The sequence below is a fragment of the Bos grunniens genome, chromosome 23 (genome assembly GCF_055505025.1).
Source record: "Bos grunniens cultivar Pamir isolate PY7600 chromosome 23, Bosgru_T2T1.0, whole genome shotgun sequence".
Taxonomy (NCBI): domain Eukaryota; kingdom Metazoa; phylum Chordata; class Mammalia; order Artiodactyla; family Bovidae; genus Bos; species Bos grunniens.
In genome coordinates this window covers 19051992-19079103 of record NC_141187.1, presented here as the reverse complement: position 1 = coordinate 19079103, position 27112 = coordinate 19051992, and the positions used below count along the sequence as shown (strand labels likewise).

The 27112-nt window shown below is 55.6% G+C and overlaps 2 protein-coding genes across 6 annotated transcripts; one reads left to right on the top strand and one right to left on the bottom strand.

Annotated features, from left to right (window-relative positions):
• Positions 1-1947: 1947 nt before the first annotated feature.
• DRC5 (dynein regulatory complex subunit 5) lies at positions 1948-18983 on the top strand. Of its 2 annotated transcripts, none has more exons than XM_086371890.1 (5): positions 1948-2053; positions 10911-11286; positions 12863-13431; positions 15432-15881; positions 17424-18983. In XM_086371890.1, the coding sequence occupies exons 2-5, from the start codon at positions 11007-11009 to the stop codon at positions 17631-17633; spliced, it is 1509 nt and encodes a 502-aa protein (XP_086228016.1). In that variant the 5' UTR covers positions 1948-2053; positions 10911-11006; the 3' UTR covers positions 17634-18983. The 2 variants fall into 2 exon arrangements, with proteins under 2 accessions (XP_086228016.1, XP_086228017.1); XM_086371891.1 differs by having other exon boundaries at positions 1978-2053; positions 15432-15620.
• Positions 13995-25464, bottom strand: TMEM151B (transmembrane protein 151B). 4 transcript variants are annotated; one of them, XM_086371874.1, is made up of 3 exons: positions 25224-25464; positions 22681-23121; positions 20997-22268 (listed from the first exon to the last, which is right to left on the bottom strand). In XM_086371874.1, exons 1-3 carry the CDS (start codon positions 25347-25349, stop codon positions 21132-21134), a joined length of 1704 nt encoding a protein of 567 aa, XP_086228000.1. In that variant the 5' UTR covers positions 25350-25464; the 3' UTR covers positions 20997-21131. The 4 variants fall into 4 exon arrangements, with proteins under 4 accessions (XP_086228002.1, XP_086228000.1, XP_086228001.1 ...); XM_086371875.1 differs by having other exon boundaries at positions 22681-22975; positions 25224-25337; XM_086371876.1 differs by lacking the exons at positions 20997-22268; positions 25224-25464 and adding an exon at positions 13995-14147 and having other exon boundaries at positions 22681-23843.
• Positions 25465-27112: the final 1648 nt, after the last annotated feature.

The window sequence follows — 27112 nt, the reverse complement described above, 5'->3', positions numbered from 1 at the left end:
CAAGCTCCCAATGCAAAGGGCTTGGGTTTGATCCCTGATTGGGGAACTACGATCCCGCATGCCACACTATAAACTGAAGAACCTGCATGCTGCAACTAAGACCCAGCAGAGCCAAACAAATAACCCAGCAGGTACTGATCAGTTGCTGAGACTATGGCAAGAAACAAACAGAACTTCCTGCCCTTGTGGTGCTTTCTTGCCGTGGGGAAACAGCAATGAAGAGAAAGAAGAAGGTATCAGATGGGGATGAGGTCTATGGAGAGAGCAGACGGGTTGGGAGGATGTGAGCCCCATGGACATCTGAGGGCAGAGTCAGTGCAGAGGCCTGAGGGACAGGTGCAGGCCTTGGGGTCAGAAGGGAGCAGAGCCAAAGCAAGCCTACTCTTTTTTTTTTTTTTTAACACATTTTAAAAATTTTTTAATTTATTGTTGGTTGTGCTGGGTCGTCGTTGCTGCCTGCAGGCTTTCTAGTTGGGGCGAGCGGGGCTGCTGTTTGTTGCAGTGGCTTCTCTTGTGGACCACGGGCTCTGGGGCACAAGGGCTTCAGTGTTGCAGCATGTGGGCCCACTCGTGGCGCACAGGCTTCGTTGTTCTGTGACGTGTAGAGTCTTCCTGGACCAGGGATTCAACCCATGCATTGGCAGGCGGATTCTCACCCACAGTACCACCAGAGCAGTCCCGAGCCTTCTCTTTTAAAACAACTTGCAAAGCACCTGAGCTGAAGCTGAAATTGGCAGCTCAGAGCAGGAGGAAGGTGTGGAATGGAGGGCAGTTGTCCTTCCCTCCCAAAGTGAATCCACCCAGGACCAAGCCAGACACCTGAGCTCCACCTGTGTTTGAAGATCTCTGTTGCTGGATGAAGGAAGGGGAACTCCGGGGACCCATCCCCAAGTCAGAGCCTCCCTGGCTGCCAAGTTCTGGGGCCATTTAGTCAAAATTTTAGCACAGAGCAGGCCTTCCTGACAGCATTTATTGCGTGATTGCTCATTCTAATTGAGGCAGTGGTGATTAGTTGGTAAATCACTGATGAGGGCTTGAAAGGGGCCTGGAGCCCCTGGCCTCTGGCTGCTTGCAGTCCTGAGAGGTCACAACTGTGGATCTTAGCAACTGTAGCAGGGGCCACTGTTCAGTACACTGACTGAAAGCCTGTATCTTAACGCATAGTCGCTACAGTGAGGATACTGGGGGCGGGGGTGTGGGGGGGGGGGGGTTGGTGAGTTAACTGAGCTTCTAAGGTGGCAACTTATCCAGGATAACCCAGCTAGTAATCATCAGAACTAAAATTTAAGTTCTGCCTCCAGTGAAACTTCAACCACCCTTGGTTGCTCTTCCCCTCTTGAAGGATGATTTCCTTTTCTGTGAAAGCTGGTCATTTCACAGAAGCTGGTCATTCCTGGTGTCGAGCTTAGGGCTGTGGAGGGAGCACTGTGGAGGCCTGGGGTCTTCCTGCCCGGTGCCACTCAGCCTTGCTGACAGCCTGGAGAAAGGCCGAAGGTGGCTCCAAAGGGATGCTGCAGCCAGTGGTCAGCCGAAGGCCTCAGGAGAGTTCTAAGAACTGCACATGCCCTTCCATCGTCCTCTTCCGGAAGGGAATGGCCACTGGCGCTTTTCCTGGACCGTCTTCACACTCGTCATCCCCACCTCCATTTCCACACAAAAGGCCCGGAGAAGGAAGAGCCCCTTTGCAGTCCAGGAGCCCTGCCCCATCCGCAGCTCCCCGCCTTTCCCCGCAGAAACCCACTGCTCCTAAACATGTCCACAGGACGCACAAACCATGTCCCGCGGTCAGAGTTCCCACTGCCCGCTCTGGGCCCCACACAGTGCCTTAGATGGGGACACGTATTTGCATCGATCCTGGGCCAAGGTGTGCGGCGACAACCGAAGTCCGGGAGCCCTGCCCTCGCACAGCAACGAGCAAAGTAATCCAGCTTGCCGGAGAACGCATGCGCACCCGCCCTTGAGGGCCCGCCCCCTAGCGACGCACGGCGTCCCTAACAACCGGCGTTCGTGGGGACCTGCGGGAAGGCGAGCGCTCAGGTCTCTCTCGGGAACGGTGAGGCAACCTCTGGAGAGAGAACACCCGGCCCCGGTCTCGCCTAGCGGGCTGAGCTCTCTCTGCCCCGACTCCCCCGACAGGGCACGGGAGCACGCCCCAGAGTCCGCCCACCCGGCCGAAATCTGCAGGTGGCCTTGGCTCCCGTGAGAAGGAAGGGCCGGCCTGTACCTATGGGAGGCCCCCACCCCATATGAAGTTGGCCGTGCCTCCTTCCTCCCTACAGCCACTGCAAACCGTCTCTGCGAGTCAGGGAAGGGTCACCCGAGATGGAGAAGGGGAAAGTGGAGTGAGAGTTGGTCATGGGGAAGAGCAGTCCCTAGTTCCAGGGCCCCAGCCTTCCTGGAAAGACAGATCTCTATTCCCAGCTCCTGGGGCTGCAGTCCTTCCCGCAGGTCTAGACGCTTCTACACCTCCCTCCCTCCCATGACAAGGCTGGTTATCCTTGGTCACCAAGGAGAAGGAGGGCCCCTTCACCTCAGGCGGGTTGAGGGAGGGACTTGCTGGCATTTGGAGCTGAGCTTCCCCGGTCGGGTGTCTGAATCAAAGGGTGGAGTTCTTTTTTAAGGCAACAGACCTAAGTGGGCAGTTGGGAGGAAAGCCTGGCCCAGGGGTGTGATAAGTGTGCAGACTGTCTCACCAGCAAAAGACCAGGGGTGCTGGGCCAGAGCTCTGTCAGGGAAGCTTTTTTGCCCCTCTTTTGTGATTCCACAAACTGAATTCCCAAATGGAAATGACTTGGCCTGAGGTGGAGTCTGACACAGTAGGCAGGATAGGGATTGGGGAAATGTAGACAAAAGCCAGGGCCCTGAGGAGCAGCTGACTGAGAAAGCAGGAAGCACCATCAGAGAAGCTGGGGGATACGGGATGTCAAAGCCCAGCCCCGGACAAGGGATGTCCAAGGCCACAGAGGTCCTCACAGAACCTAAGGAAGGCCTGGCACTTCTGTTCAGTTCAGAGGAAAAGAGGGGAGGACCAGGGATGTAGTGAGCAGAAAAAGGAGAGGACTTCCCCCTCCCCTAGCATCTTCAACTTTCCCATTTGGGCAGGCAGGTGGAGCCTCTGCCCAAAGCGTTTGGATTTAACTAGGCACTTGAGAAAAATGGAGGAGGTCGGAGACGTTTCTGAGAGGAGGGAAGGTGCAGGAGACTCGAGCACTGAACCCTAGGTCTGGAAGGAACATGGAGGGCCCAACGGGGCAGGAGAGCACAGCTCTGCGGTATCTCTTGGATCCTCTTGGGGCCTCAAAAGCTGAAGTGATCATCAGTTCTGCAGAAGGACCCTGAGACTGCAAGGGACAGGGAGTGAGGGAGCCTGGACTGTTCAGGTCAGCACCGATGAGGGTGACCCCAGCCTCCTACTGGAGAGAGTGGGAAGCCCACTGGAAAAGTGCTATGACAACTGAGTCTGGGCAATTTAGGAAGCAATCCCAAGTGATTTGTCTCTGCTTTTGTGCAGGGAAGTGAGGAACAGCTTTGGACAGACATGGGTTCAGAGTTTAGCTTCTCCATTTACTATGTGATGCTTAGCAAGTTACTTAAGTTCTCTAAGCCTCTGTTTTTCTGTTTGTGAAATGAGGATAATGGTGTTATAATAACAATATTTGTCAATAATAAGTCTGAACATTTCATAGGTTTATATAGGTACAGCATCTAACATCTTTGTCATGATATCTAACACTTACCTTGAGTGTTGACTCTGGGCCCAACACTATACAGAATGTCTCACACGTGTTTCCTGGTGGTTCGGACAGCAAAGAATCTGCCTGCAATGCAGGAGATGCAGGAGACATAGGTTCAGTCCTTAGGTCAGGAATATCCCTGGACAAGGGCACGGCAACCCACTCCAGTATTCTTGCCAGGGGAATTGCATGGACAGGGGAGCCTGGTGGGCTGTCATCCATGGGCTCGCCAAGAACCAGTCATGACTGAGTGACTGACACTTTCACTTCAGGGCTTCCCAGGTGGCACGAATGGTACAGAACCTGACTGCCAGTGCAGAAGACACAAGAGATGCAGGTTCAATCCTCAGGAAGATCCCTGGAAGAGGAAATGGCAACCCACTCCAGTATTCTTGCCTGGAGGATTCCATGGACCGAAGAGCTTGGCGGGGCTACAGTACATGGGGTTGCAAAGAGTCAGGCATGACTGAAGCGACTTAGCACGCAAGCATGCACACACATTAGCTCCTTTAATCCTCTGGATAATCTTATGAAGTAGGAACCCCAGTTACTATCCCATATTACAGATAAAGAGATGGAGGCTTAATGGGGTTGCATGACTTGCCAGATTCTCCCAGATGTTGGGGACAGAGTGGAGATTGGACCTCAGGCGGTGTAACTCCTGAATCCTGAGCTAGCTGTTAGTTATGCTGCCTCCTCCTGTGCACACACTACTGAGGGCCTGCTGGGCTGCTGCATGTGTGCATGCTCAGTCAAGTCCAACTCTTTGCGACCCCATGCACTGTAGCCCACCAGGCTCCTCTGTCCGTGGAATTCTCAAGGCAACAATACTAGAATGGGTTACCATGCCCTTCTCCAGGGGATCTTCCTGACCCAGGGATCTACCCTGTGTCTTCTACATTGGCATGTAGATTCTTTACCACTGAGCCACTTGGCCTAGAATACAATAAATCAGAGCTATGTATAGACAAGGAGGTGGTTCACAGAACACTTGTCCACCATCAAAAATGAGGACAACCCTGCCCAAACTAGGACATCTCGTCCCTTTCTATTGCCTGTGTTTGGGCATGTAGAGAGCAGACCCTAACACTTAACCCTGTGAGTTAAGAACTGAATGTTATTTCAGGACCTGGATGCTGGTCCTGAGGACACAGCTGGGACCGGGGGAGGGGGAGGAGGAGTCACCTTTCCTCAGGGGTTGTGGCAGGGTTGATGTTGGCGACATAGCGTGTGAGGCCTTGTAGGTCCAGGAGATGAAGGGTCACTGGTTGCCCCCACTTGCCCCATCTGAGGGCAGGGTGTGCCCTTCGAGGGGGCACACCTGATGATGGCACAAGAGGCACTCACTCGGGAATTCCCTGGCAGTCCACTGGTTAGAACTCAACCCTTTCACAGCTGTGGCCTGGCTTCAACCCCTTGGTTCCCTCAGTCAGGAAGCTAAGATCCCGTAAGCCACGCTGTGCAACGACAAAATAAAATTAAATAGCAGTGCAGGGTTCACATAGGGATGTATACACACATGTATGGACTGTTAAGATTTCGTTTCGTTAGGGAGGAAATGCATTTTACTATAACAGGTGTGTCTTTCATCAGGGGCCTGAAATTCCCATTGTGGGGTGCCACGGACCTAGTCGCTCTTCCAGCCTGGGGAGACCCTCCCCGACACATCCTGTCTGCAGTGAAGACAGGACGCCTGCTTCCCTGGGAACAAGAACAGGCTTTTTTCTTTTCTAGTGGAAGATGGAAAAGTGTCTGGGAGAGCAGGGCGTTGTGGTTAGGGCAGCCAAGCTCCTGATCTGGCCCCCGCCCTCCTGTATATCCAGGGGCCAGTTATTTCCCGGTCTGGTCTTCAGTTTCTTCATCCATAAAATGGGGTTGAGAAGCCTGCCCCGACTCCAGTGTAGAATAAGACTCTAACAAGAGAAACGCTCTGAATGACGCTTGTAACTTTTTTTTTTTTAAATATTTATTTGTCTGGCTGCATCCAGTCTTAGTCGCGCTCATGGGCTTAGCTGCTCCGCAGCATGTGGGATCCTAGTTCCCTGACCAGGGATCGAACCCATGTGCCCTGCATTGCAGGACATATCTTAACCACTGGATCAACAGGAAAGTCCCAGAAACTTGTAACTTTTAAGTGCTGAGCCGTTGTACGTTGATGATGCTGTCAGCAAAGAGACAGGAGGTGGAGTTGGAGGCTCGGGTGGTCAGGAGAGGAACAGGCCACCAGAGGTAGACATCAGGAACAGCCAGGCAGCTTCTGGCCATCCTGTTGAACTAGTTCATCTACTGATCTGGGATTGTTCCCATAATTTCATTCACAAAACAGTAAGCCTACCCACATAGTGAGGACCTTTTGGTCATAAAGGGGCAGAAACCCAATTCTTAGCTTCAGCAAGAGAGACTTGCTGGAAGGCCATCAAGTCAGGTCTCAGAACTGAAGGAGGCCGTCAGAGGGCCTTCAGCGATGAGGACTGGGGACGGGAGGTGCCCGGTGCCCTCTGTCCACCTCCCTCTCCTGCTGGTCTCCGCCAGGCAGCACTTCCTCCTGCTGCCGCAGACCGGCCTTTTCCGTGTGAAGGGAAACAGCTTCCAGCAGCAGGGGATCTGTATCCTTCAAGGACGTGTGTCCTTCTGTCTACCTCCACTTGGACAAATCCCAGGGAGGACTCTGATTGGCTGATATCAGGTGCACCCCTGAACCAATACAGGGCACTCCTATTGGCCAGAATCTGTGATCAGAGGGAGGTGGGGCAGCCCAGAACGGCAGCTGCCTCCCTGGCAGACCTGATACCGGGTTAGGGATTAGAGAGAAAAAAACAAGTAAAAGAGGACTTCCCTGGTGGTCCAGTGGCTAAGACTTCATGCTCCCAATGCAGGGTTCCATCCCTAGCTGGGGAACTAAGATCCCACATGCCGCATAGCGCAGTCCAAAAAAAATAGAAATAGTCCTCACACCTGGAGGAGCCCACAGTCCAGTGTGGGTGTGAGGAGAGGGTTGTTAGTCCACTGAAGCGACACAGGTACTAAGGATCTGACAAAGAGAAGGGGGAGATAAGAAAAGCCAAAGACTCCAGAGGGGAAATGGTGCTTGAGTTCAGGCTCAAAATACCAGTGCTGGTCTGCTTCCCCGGGCAGAGACTGCAGGAAAGGCCTTCCAGGCAGAAAGTGGCTTGAGCAAAGGCTGGGTGGTGCAGATTAGTCTGCCGTATTCAAGATGCAGAGAGGGGTTTATTTCAAACAGAGCATCCGGCCATGGAGGGCCTTCTGCACTGAGTTGAGGAGCCAGGGGCTTACCCAGAGCCCTGCCAGGACAGCTGTGAGAAGGCTGGGTGCTGGGACACACCCAGGTGCGGGGCAGCTGCAGCTACAAGGACAATGGACAATGAGGCCCTGAGCTGAGGCCGCAGCAGGAAGGGAGAGGAGGGACCACAGGGGAGGGAGTCAGAACTGAGGGGAAACTGCAGTGACCAGGTTGGGGGGGCTGGTACTGAGGGAGAGAGGTGAGTCCCCAGCTTCCAGGTTCACACACCTGGGTAGCTCCTGGTGCCTCTGGCCAAGGTAAGCAGCCAGGAGGAGGAGAGCCTTGGCGGAGGCACTGAGTGCTCTTGGCGGGCAGACTGAGGCTGCAGGCGCCTCGAGGTGACCAGTGGCCATGAGTCTGGAGCTCAGAGGGGATGGGGGAGCTGCAGCCCAGCAAGAGGAGGAACAGGGCAGGCAAGGCTCAACCCTGAGGGGTGGGCAGAGTCAGAGGAGCCTGTGTTGGAAGCCTCTGGAGAATGTACGAGAGGCCGGGGGGAAGAGTTGAGAGAGCGGCAGCCCAGCCGTGGTTGAGAAGAACAGGTTTGGGTGTGTGACTTGATGCCATCTTTGTAACATTAGTAACTGGCAGGCAAAGAGTTCATCGTGCTCATTATCCTTCGAAACATACTCTGCTTTATATTTGATTGATTCTTTTAGGTATGTATATATAAAAAAAAAAAAAACATTTGGAACTAAAAGCCTTCTTAGAAGAATCCTCTATCTGGTAACAAATTGCTTGCCAAAAATATTTCTGTGATGTTGAGTTTTTTTAAAAAAATCAAGACACGATAAGTGAAAACTACCAATCTGACCTTATTATGAGGTTAACATTATCAACATTTGTCTTTAACATGACATCAGACCTCGGGGTATGGAGGTCTCTGTGAATGTTGCGGGACCGTAGGGATTCTTGTTTATATCAGCCAAGCACATGGAGCACGTGCAGGGCCACCGTGTCCCTCCTTCTGAGGCGATGGCTCAGGGACCTGGACCAAGCCCCAGGCAGGTCGTGCAGCGTCCTACCAGAGAAGGCTCCGGGCTCCAAACAGCGGCCAGGCAGTTAGGACCAGACCTGAGGAGCCAGGTCCTAAGACAGTGAGGCATTAGATGGTGAGAACAGGCCATCCTGTTCCTGGGAGCACCCTGCTAGGCCCCAGGAAGGGTCTCCCAACATATGGCTTCCCGGGGAGCAGAAGGGACCACTGAACAGGATGGTGAAGCCAGGCAGTTCTGTGAGAGAGGCCTGGAGAGCCACGCTAGGTTCTGCTCCCACAGGCATGGCCCAAAGGCTGTCCTGGGTTGCGTCTGGGACCAAGGGGAATCCCGGAATGTGTTAGACCAAAACTGTGGAGGGAGCCCCAGGCGTCCAGACGCGGAGCTGGTGGGAACAGGGCTGGCCTGTTGTCCTCCTCCTCTGGCCCAGTCTGCCAGCCCTCCACCCCACCCCCTCCTGTCCAGACCTGAACACCACCACCACCTTGCCCTCACGTGTCCCCTGGATGAAGGGAAGCACCTCACTCAAAGACACCATCTCAGGTTAGTACCCAGAAGCAGGTCTCTAGGGCTTTACCTCCCCAGCCCAAACCGCTGTCCCTCAGAATGCCTCCGTCCACACACCCACTCCAGTACTCCTGCCAAATAGTTTTAAAAATGTTTATTTATTTGTTCAGAACACAGTGCCTTCATTGCCTCCTGCAGGCTCTTGTGTTGCGGCACACGGACTCCGTTTTTTTGTGGTTTCGTGGGCTTAGTTGCTCCAGAGCACATGGGATCTTAGTTCCCCAACCAGGGATCAAACCTGTGTCCCCTGCATTGCAAGGCGGATTCTTAACCACTGGAACACCAGGGAAGTCCCACTCCTGTCAAATATTATGAATATGATTCAAGTATTATCTCAGGGGAATCTCCACGAAGCCTGCAGAGGAAGATATTACTGTGCCCTTTGATGGATAAGGAAACTGGCACTCAGACCGAGTAACTTGGCCAAGGTCACACAGCAAGTGCCTGGCAGAGCCAGAAATGCCAAGTCATCTGGGGCCTCCAAGCAGCATCCCCTCCCAGCCACACCCTCGGAGGGACCATGAGTCAAAAAGCGCCAGCTGCTTGTCCCACAATGCATGGACCCAATCTGTTTGTCAATTTGCATTTTATTTGCATAAGTGTATCACCAAAATACATAGATATCTTCCTTATACTGCCCCCTCCTGTCTCTCTCTCTCTCTCTCCCCCCCTCCCTTCCTTCCTCTCTCTCTCTCTCTCACACACACACACACATTCACACAGCCAGGCTCTTCCTCCTTGGGATGCCTGGAGGACTGGGGAGCACCATCTGGTCCCCTCCATCTGCCAAGGACACCTTTGCTAGTTCACAGTGTTCCTGCCCACCGGCCACTACCCAGTGCATGGAGTCGGGGAGCAAACCCAGAGCGGGAGCTCCGTGCTGGGCTGAGCAGACCCAATTCTTCCGAGGTCCTGGGGAGGGGACACTGCAGCATGGGTGCAGGAATGGACAAACGGGGTGACGGCATGCCCGGATATATCCTCTGTCCTCAGCCCCAGATTTAGCTGCCTTGTAGCCTCCCACACTTTCCCGCTGCTGCTGTCTGGAATGCCCGGAGCCTGGGAGAAATAGGAAGACTGGGATGGGGAGATTGAGGGAGGGGCAAGCTAAAGCCCACTGAGGGAAGAGGAGAAGGTGCTGATGCCCTGGGCAGGGTATGGGTCTGGTTTCCCTAGCCTTCCCTTCTGGCCTGCACTGCCCAAAACAGTAGTCACTAGCCATCAGATTTTGAAGGTTTAAATACATATACCTAATAATTATATATATATATATATTAATTTTTATATTGATTACATGTTTAAATATTTTGGACATATAGGGTTAAACATAAAGTTAATTTCACTTGTTTTCTCTTTCCTTTCTTAGTGTCTATAGGAGAAGTTTTTAAATCGTCTGTGTGGCTTGCATTTGGGCAGCCATTCTATTTCTATTTCTATACTTCAATTGGCGAGTACTGTTCTTCATCCCCTCCTCCTGGTTAGGCAGTTGTTTTTCTGTAAAATGCTTAGTGGCAGGGAGCTGTTTTGAACTAAATGTTTATCATACCTCAGCCTTTTGGCTGAACTTGATAGACTGAGTTGTTGTTGTTGTATTTATGTACAAATTTTTGGCTGTATGGGGTCTTTGTTTCTGTACGGGGTCTTTGGGGCTTTCTCTAGGTGTGGAGAGTGGGCACACAGGCTTAGCTGCCCTGTGGAATGTGGGATCTTCCCCAACCAAGGATAGAACCCATATCCCCTGCACTGGCAGGCAGATTCTTAACCAGAGGACCACCGAGGAAGTCCCAATAGACTGAGTTTTAATCCACCTTTGTTATATATAAGCTGTGTAACTTTAGGCAACTCAGTTCACCTCTCTGAGCTTCAGTTTCACATCAGAAAAAAATTAGTCCATCAGCGCCTATCTCAAAAAGGCTTCTGTGAGAATCAAATGAGCTGATATACATAAAAAACTAAAAAAAGGGACAGCATACAGCAATTGCTTGTAATTACTGCGTAGCTATTATTGTCTGAAATGTGGTTCTGCTGCTTGCTACAGCTTCGTGTGTCACAGAAAGCTATGCCTCTTCGGATGCATTATTTTAGTCACTCTTCCCAATCATCTTATTGGTAACTGCTATCCTCATTTCACAGGGGAAGCATCTGAAACTCAAAAAGCTTCAATAACCGGCCCAAGGCCACCCAGCTGGTGGGGTGTGTACCTGGACCTGCTCTAGTCCAGAGACTGGCCCTTCAGAACCACCCTGTGCTATGTCTGTTGGTAAATGCCCACCGAAACCCTCCAAAATAACAACCTTCCTGCTTCTCTTTCTCCAGGTTCCTGCCAGCACCCAGGATCTGCCTGTCTGAGAAGCTCCCCATCACGAGGCCATCACCAAGGGGCCACCTGTCCCTGTGTTGCCAACCCCCAGCATGCAGGATACCCAGACAACAGAGTCACCGTCAATCCCCAGCCGGTCCTCAACCTCCACCCAGGACCGGTCTTCCACTGTGGGCCAAACTTTGAGCTCAGCCCCACAGCCCTCAAAGCCCACCCCGATTATCCCACCCCTGGCTAAGTCCACAGGCCCAGGTTCTGGGTCTGGGGTCCGGCGGATGCGCAGGATCATCGCTGAGGATGCTGAGTGGTCGCTGGCCATCGTGCCCCTCCTCACAGAGCTCTGCATTCAGCACATTGTCAAGAACTTCCAGAGTGAGTCTGTCCCCTCCTCGCTTGGGAGCAAGAAGGCCAGGAGTGGGGCAGGGTGGGAGGGGACTGCCTTGAGGCCAGGCCTCAGAGCTGGGTCTGGGGGCAGCCCCTGCCTTCTCCTACAATGTCCTCTCATCTTGTTCAGTCCCTTGGTCGTGTCCGAATCTTTGCAAACCCGTGGACTGCAGCACGCCAGGTTTCCCTGTCTTCACCATCTCCCAGAGCTTGCTCAAACTCACGTCCATCGAGTTGGTGATGCCATCCAACCATCTCGCCCTCTGTCATCCCCTTCTCCTGCCTTCAATCTTTGCCAGCATCAGGGTCTTTTCTAATGAGTCAGCTCTTTGCATCAGGTGGCCAATGTATTGGAGCTTCAGCTTCAGCATCAGTCCTTCCAGTGAATGTTCAGGACTGATTTTCTTTAGGAAAATGTCCTCATCCCCACTCACCTCCTCCCTTCCGCCTACCCTGAGGCCAAGTCAGTTTCTCCAGCCATCCCCCCTCCCAGGCCCCACCAGACCCCTCCCCCATCCTGCTCTGTGCCCTCTACATCTAGGCCCTCTCCTTCCTTTTCCCACTCTCTCCAGCAAAGCCTGGCCCAAACCACATCTACCTCCTCCACTAGAAAGCCCTCCCTGGTTGACCATCCTCCACTCTCTCTTCTATGGGCGTGTATAGATCCTTGGTTTGTCCCGTACTTTAGTTTCTGTTAATGTTCATCCTTTTCAAAGATGAGTCGGCAACCTCTCCTACCAGAGGGGGAGCTCTCTGAGGACAGGGCCATTGTGTTGTCTACGGCACCTGTCACCACCAGGCCTACAATATATCCATTAGACCTGTTTACAGTCTGCCTCCACTAGTAAGATGGAGCGCCTCCCTCGGTTTTGTTCACTCTTGTATCTTCAGCACTTAGGGTGGAAGGATAGTACGCGGTACGTAGTGTGTGCATGTATGCTCAGTCACTTCAGTCGTGTCTGACTCCTTGTGACCCTATGGACTGTCGCACTCCAGGCTCCTCTGTCCGTGGGATTCTCCAGGCAAGAATGCTGGAGTGGGTTGCCACGCCCTCCTCCAAGAAATCTTCCTGACCCAGGAATCAAACTCATGTCTCTGCCTCTTTTATGTCTCCTGCATTGGCAGGCAGGTTCTTTATCACTAGCACCAACTAGGAAGCCTGTGGTACATAGTAGGTGCTCAAAAAAAAAAAGCTTTTGTTTTGAAATGAATGAATCAAATCACATTGGGAGCCTCTGAAATCAGGAGTTACCTCCTCTGCTAGATTAAGAAAAAACTGAGGGCTGGACCTGGGATTCTGTCTCAGACAGAGAGCTCCCTGAGACCAGATGCTAAGATGTCCACCTTCAACCAGGACCACCCCAGATTAAGGATGGTGTGTCCCTCCTCAGATCGGGCCTCCCTGGGAATGAAGGCTATCTCTTCTCACAGACTGGGGCTCCCTGAAGGCAGAGGAGGGTCTTCCTCTTTCCTGGGTGCCCCCAGACAGACAGGCTGAACCCAGGGCACCACAGTGCAGTGTCCCCAACACTGTGCCTCCATTTGCCTATTCTTGCTCCCAAAGACAACCCCATCCTGAAGCAGCTGCTCCCAGAGCATCAGAAGAAGGTCCTGAACCACCTGTCTCCTGACCTGCCGCTGGCTGTGACCGCCAACCTGATCGATGATGAGAGTTACTGGCGCCGCTGCTGCACGCAGCGGTGGCCCGTGTGCCACGTGGACAATCACGGCGGTAGCTGGAAGCGCATGTTCTTTGAGCTGCACCTGGAGAACCTGCTGAAACACTTCATCCCGAACACCACCGACCCCGCCGTGATCCTCAACCTGCTGCCGCTCTGCAGGAACTACGTGCGCGCCATCCGGGTGGATCAGTTCCTTCCGCCCGTGCAGCTCCCGGCCCCGCCCCGCGGCGGGGATCAATCCGATTCCGGCAGCGAAGGGGAGATGGAGGAACCGGCCATGGACCACTACCAACTGGACAACCTGGTGGCTGGCCTGAGCCATCTGGAGGAGCTGGACCTGGTATACGGTGTGAAGGACTGTGGCATGAACTTCGAGTGGAACCTCTTCCTCTTCACCTACCGCGATTGCCACTCCCTGGCGGCCACCGTCAAGGCCTGCCACACCCTCAAGGTACCACCTACCCCCAGCCTCCCCCTACCTCCCATTCTCAGCATCTTTCTGAGTCCCTCTCCCCTTCCCCTCCTCCTCCATCACCGCCTTCTTGCTCCTATTTCCTTCTCGCTCGTTGTCCTTGGTGGCCCTGAACCAAGCTGGGTTCTGGGAATGCAGAAACGCAGAAGGTTCTGCCGGGCCCATTCACCAGCTATTAATCCAACAGGCGACTGCACCCTGGGCCCTGTCCTAGGTGCTGAAGATTCCGCAGTGAGCACAATTAGACCATTTGTGCCCTCCAGCTGACAGTCTGGTGGGGATAAAAGGCACTAATCAGCAATCATATAAAAGTGAAATTGCAACTCAAATAGAGTTTACCAATAAAAATACGGGATGTCCAGTTAAATCTGAATTTCAGATACACAATGAATTTTTTATTTTTTAGGTTAAGTATGTCCCAAATATTCTGGTTGGAAGAAAGAGAGCATGCCAAGAATCAGAGGAGGAGGAAAAGGAGGACATGACATTGTATCATAGAGTCCAGGGAGGGAGGCGTTTCAAGAAGAGGGGTGAGCAGCAGTGGGGTGGGATGGAGCTGAGGACCGGATGTAGCAAACTTGGAGGTCACTGAGGGGAAGCTATGTCGGTGGAGTGCCAGGAGCAGAGTCCAGATCAGAGACATTTGTGGAAAAAGTGAGAGGTGAGGAGACAGATCAGCTTTTTCAAGAACTTGGCTGTGAAAGGAGAGAAAGGTAGAGCAGTAACAATGAGGGGTTTGGGTTTCCTTAAGAAGAAACTTGCATGTGTTTAAAACCAATGTATAAAAACAAAACCAAATGGATCCTAATCAAATGCATAAGCTTTTGCACAGCAAAGGAAACCATAAAACAAAGAAACAATATTCAGACTGGGAAAAATATTTGCAAACAATGCAACAGACAAGGCTTAGTTTCCATAACATACAAGCAGCTCATACAACTCAATAACAACAACAAAACAGCCCAATCCAAAAATGTCCAGAAGACCTACACATTTCTCCCAAGATGGCCAACAGGCACTTGAAAAGATGCTCAACTTAGCTAATTGTTAGAGCAATGCAAATCAAAACTAGAGTGGGGTATCACCTCACAAAAGTCTAGGAGGGTGCAGCGAAGGGCTGACTCATCCAACAGACCTGGATTCAAAACCTGCCTCCACGGCTTAATCACCGTGTGACTCTGGGCAAATGAGGTTTCCACTCAAAGCCTCCATTTTCTCCTGTAAAATGCAGAGGACTTGTTCTATCTCACTAGGATGCCAAGGGTTAGAGATCATGGCTATGGAATGTTGCAGCAGCATGCCCAGCACGTAGTCATTACTCAATAAGTGGTAGTTTTTTCCCTACCAGTCGCCACCAAATCTGCACCACTATCATGCTGGGTAGACCTGCCCTGCCCAAAAGCCAGCCAGGTGGTCGAATCCTTTATCCCTTACTGCTCCACCTCTCTCCCCCTTCCCAGCCAAGTTCTTCTCTCTCTCTTTTTACTATTTATTTATTTGGGTGGGTCCCATATGCAACATGGGCTTCCTTGATGACTCAAGCATCCTAAAGAATCCTGCAATGCAAGAGACGCAGGAGATGTGGGTTCGATCCCTGGGTCGGGGGCATCCCCTGGAGGAGGGCATGGCAACCCACTCCAGTATTCTTGCTGGGAGAATCCCGCAGACAGAGAAGCCTGGTGGAGTACAAGTCATAGGGTCACAAAGAGTTGGACACGACTGAAGGGACTGAGCACACACGCACAGCTGCAGCATGTGGGGTCTTCTATCTTTATTGCAGCATGTGGGATCCACCTCCCATACCAGGGATCTAATCTGAGCCCCCTGCACTGGGAGCTCAGAACCCCAGGCACCGGACAGCCAGGGAAGACTTCCCCCTAGCCAGGTTCTTGAAAGAGCAGAACCTCAGGAGTTCCTGGGGCTCCCTCCTCTACCTGGGGGAGGTATGTAGACAGGCACATTCTTCCTGCTGCCCACAGATCTTCAGGCTGACCCGAAGCAAGGTGGATGACGACAAGGCACGCATCCTAATCCGCAGCCTCCTGGACCACCCGGCCCTGGAGGAGCTGGACCTGTCGCACAACCTCATCGGGGACCGGGGCGCGCGCGCTGCCGCCAAGCTGCTGAGCCACAGCCGTCTGCGCGTGCTCAACCTCGCCAACAACCAGGTGCGTGCGCCCGGTGCCCATTCTCTGGCTCATGCCCTGGGGCACAACAGCAACCTCATCTCCCTCAACCTGCGCCTCAACTGCATCGAGGATGAGGGTGGCCAGGCGCTCGCCCACGCCCTGCATACCAACAAGTGTCTCACCACGCTGCACCTCGGGGGCAACGAGCTGTCCGAGCCCACCGCGACCCTCCTATCCCAAGTGCTCACCATCAACACCACACTCACCAGCATCAACCTGTCCTGCAACCACATCGGGCTGGTGAGCTATGGCTTCTGGGGCACGCAGGGCCAAGGGGAAGCCCTGGGGGCTTGGGCGGAGGGCTTGGAATCTGACTGCTGCCGGTGCTTACCGGGAAATTGCTAGGACCACAGGCTTTACCCAGTTCTCACCCCAGCTCTGCCATTTAGCACTTGGTTAAAGTTACTTAACCTTTGGGACCTCCATTTCCCCATCTGTAAAACGCAAATAGTAATAGCATCTACCTCTAAGTGTGGTTAATGGAAGGATTAAACGAGTTATAACTGTAAAGCAGTTAACCATTGCAGATACTGGCTAGGTCCTCAGTATTTACTAGTGGTTGCTACTAGTCGGGATTCTGTACTATGCTAGGCACCCAGTATCCATTAGTTTTTCTTTAGCCCTCAACTTATCTAGTAAAATAGCCCCCGCTTTATAGATGGAAAATAGTCTCAGAGAGGTTAGTGAGTTGCCCAAGAGCATCCAGTCAGGTTGAAAGCCTGGGTCCTTCCCAACAGACAGTGTCTTTCAAATCTTGACCAAGTCTCAGAGTAAGAAATGCAATTTGCATGAGCACCTAGTGAACACATACATCGATATAACGTAATTGAAATTTAACTTGCACTGCTTGTGATATATGCTGATGTTTTCTTGTATAATGTCTGCTATTTTTAAAAAAGATGCTTCGGTGACCTGTTGAGTTGACTTTGCAACATACGGTTTTGTCACAACCATAGAAAACCAGCATTCTGCCTCCCAACAGGAAATTTTTCTTACTGGGTGAGGGCCACCCAACCCAGAAGGGGCTGAAACTGTGAGGCCTAGAGAAGAGGGCCCTCCATGCACTCCAGCTAGGGCCCTGCACCCTTTACCAAGCCTCCCCAGAGGACAGTCGGGCTCACAGACACTGACTCCAGAGAGAGTGCTCTTGGCTACAAGTAACAGAAAGCTTGAATGGGAAATGGCTTAAACAAGAGGAATGTTCACTGTGTCCCATAATCAGAAGCCCGGGAGAAGGGGGTTCTGGGGTTGGTGGGTTCCTTGGCTCAGTGCTTCTGAGCCACCTCTGCTCTGCCTACCCAGTCCCACGACCCTGTTGTCTCTTGTGTGACTCTCATGGGCCCAAGACGGCGGCTGTACTTCCCACAGGGCTACGCTCAGAGGCAGAAAAAAAGGAGACCACTCCTCTCTTTCCTTCTCTTTTACGAGAAAAAGCTTTCCAGATGCCACTCCCTCCAAACTTCTTCCTTATATCTCACGAGCCAGATGTGTCTCCCGTGCTCGTGGCTGAACCAGAAGAATGGAGTCATTGTCACTGCCGCAGCACCACGCTTTTCAAACCACTGGGGCTGAAAAGTCAATGTAGTGAATTGCAAGCACCATTTTTCTCAGAGAATAAGATGGAACAGGATAGAAAACGCTACACAAAGTAGGAATTGTGTTGTGAAGTTGTTCCCGTCATGTCTGTGTATCAGGATGTGTACGTGTGCACACATCCACCCATGTGTGTGTGGTCCTGAGTCATGGTGGAAAGTGACCCTTTCCCTTGTATTCCTGACCCAGGATGGCGGGAAGCAGCTCCTGGAAGGCATGTCAGACAACAAGACCCTCCTGGAGTTTGATTTGCGCCTGTCAGACATCGCTCAGGAGAGCGAGTACCTCATCGGCCAGGCCCTCTGTGCCAACCGCGAAGCAGCCCGCCAGCGGGCCCTGAATCCCAGCCACTTCATGTCCCCAGTCACTGTCAAGGGCCCTGAGAACCCTGCGGGATAAGACGGGAACAGGGCTGGGGCAGTGGCCAGACCTGGGTCACTGCCCCAGCCCCACCCCTCATTTCATGCCCCTGCCATGCCTGCTCTTGAGGGTCACCCCGGTCCCGAGGGCGGGAGAGGGGAGACCAAGACTATCCTTGGGGTGAGCGATTGAGGTTCTGCAGGGATCTGTGAGGAGAGGAAGGAGCCTGGGATAGAGGTAGAAAGTGGGACTTAGCCCTGGTACCTAGGGAGAGGATATGAACGGACTCACTGACATGACTGACTACTTCCAAGAATACAGAAAGCCGACCCTTCGAGACTGTGAGGCCCAGACTCTCCTCCAGGGGCTGCCCATCTCCCCAATCACCCTCCTCCCCACCATTGTTCTCTACCAAACAGATCCTTGACCTCTTGACCTTCAAACACACACTCTCTCCTCCACCCCAGGATTCAGCAGAGCTCTGCCTGGCTCTTCCACCCTCCCCTGCAGATGCCACCTCCCTCCTACTTGACTCTGCTTAAGTCTTCCAGTTCTGCAGGTCATGCCACCCCTAGTCCGCCCCACCCCCAACCTGGGCAGGAGGAAACAAAGGTGACGGGAGGGGCTCAGACCCATCAGCCTCCTCAAAGAGCTGCTCACAGAACTGGGAGATGGTGAGAGAGGTGTGACCCTGGGAGGGAGGTCAGTGAGTCATCCGCAACTTTATTATCCACCAGATTGATTTATACAATCTTTGCGCTTGGAAATCCACGACAGAAAGGCCACAGTGTGATGCACCCAATTGACAGAGACCTGTCTTCTCCCCAGCCAGGCCCAGCCCACCCCACAAGCCCTTGTCCCAGGACACATGAAACCCTCCAGGCACCCTCCACGAGTCCCCATCACTATGACCGCCCGCCCTGGGGCCACACCCACAGGAATCACATCTCCCCATGAGGCCATGAGAGGATCTCCTGACGGATTCAGGCTGAGCCCCAGGGCCCATCCTCTGCAGACCGAACCCCCAGCCCCGTTTCCAAAGGGTGGGTCACAGGCTGCAACCACAGCCTAGGAGCGCTTTCCAGGGACTCCTTCCAACAAGCAGGCACGGAGCAGAGCACCAAAGCGGGCTTGGGAGTGACCGCACGTGTGTACCTGTCTGGGCAACTTCAGGTCTGTCTGTGCCTGACACCCTCTGACAGTTCCAGAGTGCAAACTTATAGGTGTGAGGGTGTGTGTGAGTGTGTGAGTGTACATAGCCACAGCTGCTAGCAGAGGTTCTAATTAGAGAAACAAGAACATTCAGTGTAAAGTTTAATTTTAGAGATTAATTTTTCTGGTTTTTGTTTTCCCTGGCAATCAATAAAGCTACCAAGAAAATAGACCAAAGACTTGGTTTCTCTCTAAGTCTGTGCGTATGTGGGAGGTGTGAGGCTGTCAGTGTGAGAAGACCTAGGCAGAAATGGTCAATACAGGCAAATATAATCACAGCCCCTCCCCTCTCCCTTCCTCCCAGCTCAGGCTCTGTCTCAGGCATCTGCCTGAGGCAGGGAGCTGAGTTCCTCCCTTCCCCAGAGCCATGAGGTGGCCAGGATGCCCCAGACAAGGGTGTGACATCCGGGTGCCAGCTGGCCAAGAACTGGGTGCCAAGGCCACAGCTCGCCACCTGTACCTCGCAGACATCCATTCAAAGGAAAGAGGGGCGCTCCAACCCCTAGGCCCCTGAAGAGCACAGTGCTGGCAGGTAGGTGGGCACTGCTGCCCAGGGAAACCTAGTGGGCAGCTGTCCCCTCCTGCCCAAGCCTCCCCTTCTCCGGCCTCCTCCCCTTCTCACTCAGCCATCTCCACCTGAAAGTTAAGCTCAACCCCAATGCGCCACAGGCCATGGTGTCCCCACAATCTGTGCCCCCACCAACTCCCCAGGGAAGGGGAGCAGGGGAGCCAGAGGAGATGTTGCATAGGTGGAGGCCATGCCCCGGGCGGTGCGGGCCTGGCCAGGCTGGAGGAAGAGGGGAGAGGAGTGGCTCTGATGGCTCAGATGAAGTGAGAAGCATCAGGGGCGAGCCTCAAGACCGAGGGTTATCCTCTCTGGCTGCAAATGTGAGCTCACTCCCTGGGCACTAAGTCAGCTGGGAAAACGTTAGCCAGGGGAGCTGGGCGGGCAGGGGTTTTGTACACAGACATGCACACGGAAGCGCATCAGGGTAGGAGTGGTGGGGGACAGCACATGGGGCCAGCGCCCTGGGGTGGTGACAGCATGCCCCTTTGAGGACCCTGGGACACACAGCAGGGCTTCAGCTCACGGGCTAGGGAAGGACAGAGGGATCGGGCAAGATTTAGAGAATGCCTGCCTCTGACCCCGCCACTGGAACGGAGCTTCCAGCTGGGCTCGAGACAAGGTCCTCAGCCCCTCAGAGCCTCAGCTTGCGGACGACCACTATCCACTCCTCCCCACCAACACGGGGGAGCCAAGGGGCAGTCCCCACGGACACCCCCACCTTTGAGGGTCTTTTCATGACCCTCTCCTCTTTGACTCCCACTTGCTTCCTGAGTTCTCTGTTGTCACCCAGGCCTGTTCCTAGTCTCCCCGCTGAGTCGTACACCTTGGTCAGCTTGAAGGAATGCCACCCGAAGGAGGTACCCTCCCAGAACCTAGGCAAGGAAGCTGAAGTTTAAACGACTGAGGTGCACTGCCCTCCACAGTTTGCCTTCCCCCTCACCCTGGCAACAGCTCTTCAGAGCCAGGGAGCAGGCTGGGGAAGGAGAGCTGTGGTGAGTACGGTCCCCCCAGGACCCAACCTCCCGGGGGCCCAGGGAGATAAACAACAGCGGTGAGAGTGGCTAAAGGAAATCCCGATCTTCGGATCTTGTCGGGGCCAGTGCCAAGAAGAGGAGAGCAACATCTCCAGGGCTTTGAGATGGAGTACCATGGCTGACACCTGGGCCCGGCCTCAGACCCACCGAATTCATTAGCTTGGCTGAAAGCCAGCCCTGCTGTTCTCCGAACCACTGCCCCCTTGGTAGAGAGAGGCGCCGGCAGGATCAGGCTGCAGCGAGGAAAGAAAGCCGGGCGGCCCTTCCCCCCTGGCCTCCAAACCTCCCCAGCTGCACAGCGAGGGCCTCTCCCTGGAGACGGAGCCCAAGGCGGGTCCCAGGGCGCAGTCGCCACGTAACAGTCATTGGATCCACTGAAAAGCGGGACAGGGAATCTCCAATGTGCGAGTGTGTGTGTCGCAAAGGGAGGTGACCCCCTAGGAACTCAGGGGCGGGCAGGCCTGGAAGAGACGGCTCTGCCGGGGTGGGATTGTCTCCCCTGTCCCCAGCTGTCTCTCTATGTACAGGAAGGTGGGGGGGGGGGTGGTATCGGATCGGCCCCATCTGAGTCTGGCCCACGCCCCCTCACCTCCCACCTCCCCACCCCCACCGTTCCCAGCACGGCCTCGGCCACACTCATGACTCCCCCTGCTCCACCCGCGGGACGCGCCGTCCGGCAAGGGGCAGGGAAGGAGACCGTCGGGCCGGTCCCGGGACCCGGGCTCACAGTGAAGTCTCTACGCAGGAGCCGTGGCGGTGCAGCGGCCGGTGGCTGTGGCCCAGACACCCCTCCTGACGGTGCACAATGAGCACCGGGAAGTAGAGGGCGTCGTGGTAGGGCGGCGGCGGCCCGGCCTCCTCCTCGTCGTCGTCCTCCTCGTCGTCCCCCATGCTGGCCTGGCTGGACAGTCGCGTCTGCTCGGTAGGGCAGCTCGCCTCGTTGACGCTCCCGCTCCGGCTGCGCCACAGGCAGCTGCGCCGGGAGCCGTAGAGGCGGCCGAGAGAGAAACGGCTGCCCCCGCAGCCCGCCCCAACTCCTCCGGGCCCCGGGGCGGCCCGCGGGCTAGCGCAGATGCTCAGGGCGCTGCGCGAGAAGATGGACGAGCTACTGACGGCGCGCTGGCAGTGCTCGCAGCTGCGCCGGTACGGGGCCAGGCCCGCCGCTCCCGGTCCACCCACCCCGCCGTAGCGGCAGGTGGGGGCGTAGCCCCCGGCCGCGCCCCCAGAGCAGCGCGCGCCCAGCCCCGCCAGGTCCATGAGCACCGCCTCCGAGTAGCTGGGCACCAGCTGCTGGTTGGAGCGGATGTGCCACTCGAGCTCCGTGCTGTCCACCGTGTTGACCCGCGGCAGGCGGTGCGTGAGCGGCGGCAGCAGCTCGTCGCTGGGACTGAGGCCGCCGCCGGCGCTGCCACTTGCCGAACCCGGGCCCTCCAGGCCAAAGAGCTTTTCTACATGGTAGTGCGCGTAGGCCGTGCGGTACTCGGCCAGCACGCGCAGCGGCCACGACAGAGTGAGCAGCGCCGCGGCCCAGAAGGCGGACGAGCAGGCGTACCAGGGCGGCCTGGCCGGGTCGGGGAAGGCCACCATGAACTCGCGGAAGTCCACGTTCTTGAGATGCATGCCCTCGCGCGCCTCCATGTAGTCGTCCAGGCCCTCGTTCTCGGCGAAGAAGCGCGCGCGCTGGCACAGGTACGCGTTCTCGGCCTCCACGCTGGCGAAACTGAAGCACTTGGTGAAGCGCAGTCGTGTGGCCGGCGCGCCCTCCAGCCCCACCAGCGCCTTGGACACATCGCGGACGCCACAGCGCGCGTAGTCGAACTCAGCCTCGGCCACGTGCGTGTTCACGCGCTCATGGTAGACCTGCGGCGCCGGGGAAGGCGGCGGGAGTCGCTTCAGTCCGCTCACCCTCGTCCGCCCTCTGGCGGCTCTCGGCGCCTGATGGAACCCTCAGCCTCTCCTGGCTTAGCTCCCGGTTGGAGCCAGGTAGGATCTTATCTCCAGAGACAGACCCTGGAGTCAAGACTGCCGGGCTTCGAATCCCAGCTCCACCATATACTAGCTGTTTGACTTTGATATTGGTTAAGTACTTAGAGCAGAACCTGTCTGCTAATGTTTGCTGTTATTATTATGGTGGTGGTTATTGCTCTCCTGTGGCAGTGCCCACAAGAGCTCACTGCTGGCTGTGCTCTCCCTGGGGACAGTCGGGCAGGGTCCCAGCAACCACCCCCCTCCCATCTGGACCACCAGCCTGTGCTCCCCTTCAGCTCCTCACCTGGGTGGTGGTGTAGGCGTCTCCATTGCGGTATCGGGTGACTTGGCGCGTGCGGCGGACGTAGTGGTAGCTGATGGCCTTCCACCAGATACAGGGCGTGGCCTGCTGCATGCGGCCCACGCGCTCTCGCACGCTGCTCACGTCCACCCGGTGCTGCAGCTCGTGGCGGGCTTGGCAATGCCAGCACTCCACCAGGTAGACGGCATACAGCATGAGCAGGAAGGCCAGGGGGATGTAGACATAGCCGTTGGAGCAGGGGCTGTCGTGGTACATGAGGCTGTTGCCCTGGTAGGCGCTGCTGAAGGTGAGGCGGGTCACTGTGGTGACGTGGCACCAGGCCACCGCCCCCAGGCAGCCGTACATGAGCAGCGAGAGCAGCAGGCACTTCCAGTGGGACTCACGGCAGAGGGACTTGGTGAAAGAGGGCTGGATGGGACGCTGCTGCTCAGATGGGCAGGCAAAGGGCCGAGATGATTGGGGAGTGAGACGGAGTGGCAAGGACCCAGTACAGAGATGAATGCGGGAAGGGAGGGCCAGAGGCCAGCACCCGAAATGACAGGGAGAGACAGACAAGGATGTGGAGAGAAGAGTCAGACCAAGATGGGAGGCCAGGACCAGAGGTAAACACAGAAGTGACCCAGAGTGAGCCATGAGGACAGGAAAAAGGAACAGAATGCCAGTTTGGGGAAGTGCAGAGAGAGATACCCCAACAGGCAGAGGGATCAGAGCCAGGGGTGGAGGGAGAAGGCCCAGGTAGCAAAGAAGACACAGATGGATAGGATGGCACCCAGAGGAATAGTCCAAAGACAGATAAAAAGATGACAGTGAAACAGGAGAAGGTGTGGGTAGGGAAGACAAGGAGGACAGACAGGCATCAGTGAAGGCAGGTCCCCAGCCCAGACCCCTTCCAGGTATTCTAGGAAAGGAGGGAGGGGCCCACTGACATCCCCTTCCCACTTCATAGGTGGGGCCCTCCCTTCTTCCAGGAGGAGCCACTTCCTTGGACCCATCCACCTCCCTCATACCTCCCAAGAAACCCCAAGTGCTGTCTCCTTCCCCACACTCTGGACCCCAGGTCCCTAGCAAGTCTCCCTAACATCCTACCCCTGTTCTAAGATGGAAAGCAGTGGGTTTGTGTCCCTGAGCAGCAGGTGGTCCAGGAGGAAATATCCAGATGGGCAGAGGCATATGGCTGGGGAGAGGGGATGAGAGACAGGGGTGGGAGTGGGAGGCAAGGAAGAAGATATTTGCGGCCCAGCCCTTTGTCAAGAGAAAACAGTTCTCAGTACCCAGGCTTGTTAAAGCACTAAATCATGTTCTGCCCTGCGGTGGTCCTGATGAGTTGTTTATGCGTCTGGCTCCTCCACTAGACAGGTGCTCCTGAAAGCAGGGCCTCATTCTCTTTGCATTCTGGGTGCTGGCACCCACAGCCACTCAAGGACAAGTATACTGAGTCAGATGTCTGGTGGCAGCCTGGGCTTTCCCTCTGCTCCCCCCACCGTCTAGCTTTAGGAACCCCCCACACACCCTCCTGCTGAGATCCTGACTTATTCTTTCCATTCCCCTGCCTGGACCTGGAGGCTCCCCAGGGGAAGGGAGAGAAGGTGGAGAGAGGAAAGGCACAATAACAGGCAGTGGGCCCTGGACTGGTGTGAAATCCAAGGAAAGATCTGGAAGTACAGATAGGTGGCTGGGTTAGGAAAGAGTACTCAGCACATGCAGACAAGATTAGGGTGCATGTGCCTTTGTGGGAGCCTCACCCCTGGGGAGTGCATATGTGCCCCTTTGCATGCCCACTTGAGTGTGTGCTTGTCCCAGTGAGTGCGTGTGAAAGGGGCCCTCCCTGCAGTCCTGCCTGTGTGCTTCTGCCCTAGGGCAGTGTGCAGTGTGTGCACGAGCGTGCATGGGAGATTGGGGAGCCCCTGGTACTTTCCTTCATCGCTTTGTCTCCAGGTTTAGTATGCCCCCAACGAGGGGTAGGTATGCTTGGTACCAACACCTGGAAGGATTTCTGGGAGTCCCCTGGAGGGGGATGCTACACGGACGTTGGATGAGAGAGGCGCACATCCCCCACACAAACAGTCCCAGTGACCTCAGGGGGGATGACTTCTGCACACATTTGACCTTCTTAGGACCCCAGCTCAGGTAACACCACCGTTTCCTCCGTGGACCTGGCAGGTACTCTCCTGCCTTCCGCAGCCCCTCCAAGTCACCCTTCCTGGCCTTCTAGAGAGCATCTCCCTCCGCGAGATAGGATCCCGGCTACCGTCCCCACCCCCACTCACCCGGGGTCCGCGAGGCTCCGCCCCTAGGCCCCTCCCCCTGCCCGGGACCCCCCGAGCCCCGCCCCCGGCGCGGCCCCTTCCCCGACACCGCGGACAGCTCCGGCCGCCGGGCGGGGGCAGCGGCGCGGGACTGCGGCTGCGGCTGCCGGCTCGGGGTGCGGGGCGCCGGGCGCGCTGCGGCGGAACCGGCGGGGGAAGGGGCGCCACGCCCGGGGAAGGGACGACCGCGCCCGGGGAAGGGGCGCCACCTGCTCTCACCTCCTCTCGGGCGGGGCCCTCGTCCGTAGCCGCCGCCGCCGTGGGCTCCTCCGGGACCCCGGGGCCGCCACCGCCGCCGCCGCCACCGCCGCCGCTCTCTCCCGCGGCCGAGCCAGGGGGGGACATGGCGTAGAGGGGGCGCGTCGAGCTCAGGGCCTCCCGGGGGGCTGCCGGGGGCCGGGGGCATCCTGCGCCGGTCCTGGGGAGGGGGGCAGAGGGGGCGGGGCCCTCGCTGCTCCCCACCCCCCGCCGGGGGGAGGGGGCCTGGAAAGGGCACCACGGGTAAGGGGCTTGGGGATGGGGATGGGGAGGCGGGCTGGGGGGCCGGGCTGGGGGGGGCCGGGGCCGGGGGCGGGTGTCACCTTGAGGCCCTCGCGGCGCCGCTCCGCCTCCCGCCCGCTCCCGCCGCCGCCTTTTGTCTGAGCGGAGCTGGAGCCAGCGCGCCCCCCCTCTTCCTCCCAGCACAGGAGCCCCGCCCCCGGCCCCCCAAACTCCGCCTTCCCCAAGCCTACCTAACAGCCACCCCAAAGGGGACAAGCAACAGGGGCTCCCGGCACCCCTTCTTCTCTCCCAGCCCCGCTCACTACCCGCACCCCCGCCATTCTTCTTCCGAGGAGGAGAAACTAAGCCCAAACTCCTCTCCGTCTATTCACGGAGGGGGCGCCAGCGGCCAACTAACATCCCTCCCCACCGTTGGTTCTCGCAAGTTCCCAGGGCTGAGGGTGGGGAGAGGAAATTGAGTTTGGGAACCCTAGGCAAGATCCTCATTCTCAGTTGGATGGTAAAGGGTTAAGGCAGGAGCCAGACTTCAGAGGCCGGACCCTGCTGAACAAGGCTGGGAAAGGCTGAAAAGGAACGGATCGGAGCTGGATGTGAGGAAGGACTAGCAGAGGGCAGAAAAGAGGATATTGAAACCAGCCTTCACTGAACTAGCTCTCTATCCTAGAAGAAAAGCCCCAGAGAAGCAATGAAGTGTGTACGTTGCCCTAGACTGGAGATCAGGAAACCTGAGAAGAGATTCTTAATCCTGTCTTTGTCATTAGCTGTGTGACCTTGGGCAAATGCCTTCCCCTCTCCGAGCCTTAGTTTCCCCATTTGTGCAGTGAGAAAGTTGACTGAACAATCTCTAAAGCTCTGACTTTGGGTGTAGGAGGCCAAGTCATAGGTCACAGGCCAGGCTGAGTGACTGCAGGTCGCCTGTCCCTTCATGTCATCCACCCACAGTGCTCTTTCCTACCCCAGTTAGGGGCAGAAAGAAAGCTGCCATTCATTCATTCCTGAATGCACCCATTCAATAAAAAAGTATTAAGAATCTACTGTGCCCTGTATAGAAAGGCAAAATACAATTTCCCATCTTCAAGGAGCACAAAGTCTAACGGGGAAGAAGGACATGGAAGCCTGTCATTATGAAAGAATAAGATGAAGGCTGTGCTTGATCCATCTGTGTGCACAGTCCCAAGGAAGGCTGTTGTGTGTCATATGCTACATTAGTCTTTGACATATAGTGACTTTCCCCATTTACCCACAAGGAACCAAGGCAGAGAGGAGGTGAGGGGCTTACTCAAGGTCACCTGCTGATACTCACAGAGTGGTCCTAGAATCCAGACCTTTCCCATTCAAAAGTCCATGGGGATATTCAGGGGTCGGAGGTCAGCTTGAGGCAAAACCTGGATATCTGATCTTTGGGAATAGAGGACAAGCCCACTGCTCTGCCGACAGTCCTGCCCCTCATCTGGGGCAGAAGAGCCTCTGCCTTCACCCACACACCCACCCCTCTACTCTTGGTCCTGTCTCCACGTTGCTACTCTTCTCTTTCCAGGGAAGGTGAAGGGGGCTCTCAGTCTGCCTGTCACCTCAGTACTACCCAGCCTGTGTGATCCTCCCCAGGT

Excerpts from the sequence above, each read along its gene's own strand:
- DRC5 (XM_086371890.1), top strand. The coding sequence starts at position 11,007 with ATGCAGGATACCCAGACAACAGAGTCACCGTCAATCCCCAGCCGGTCC. Across the intron at positions 11,287-12,862 it reads CATTGTCAAGAACTTCCAGA|ACAACCCCATCCTGAAGCAG; the intron begins GTGAGTCTGTCC and ends TTGCTCCCAAAG. Across the intron at positions 15,882-17,423 it reads CCTGCAACCACATCGGGCTG|GATGGCGGGAAGCAGCTCCT; the intron begins GTGAGCTATGGC and ends TTCCTGACCCAG.
- TMEM151B (XM_086371873.1), bottom strand. The coding sequence starts at position 23,703 with ATGAGGGAGGTGGATGGGTCCAAGGAAGTGGCTCCTCCTGGAAGAAGG. Across the intron at positions 22,269-22,680 it reads ACGCCTACACCACCACCCAG|GTCTACCATGAGCGCGTGAA; the intron begins GTGAGGAGCTGA and ends CCGGCGCCGCAG.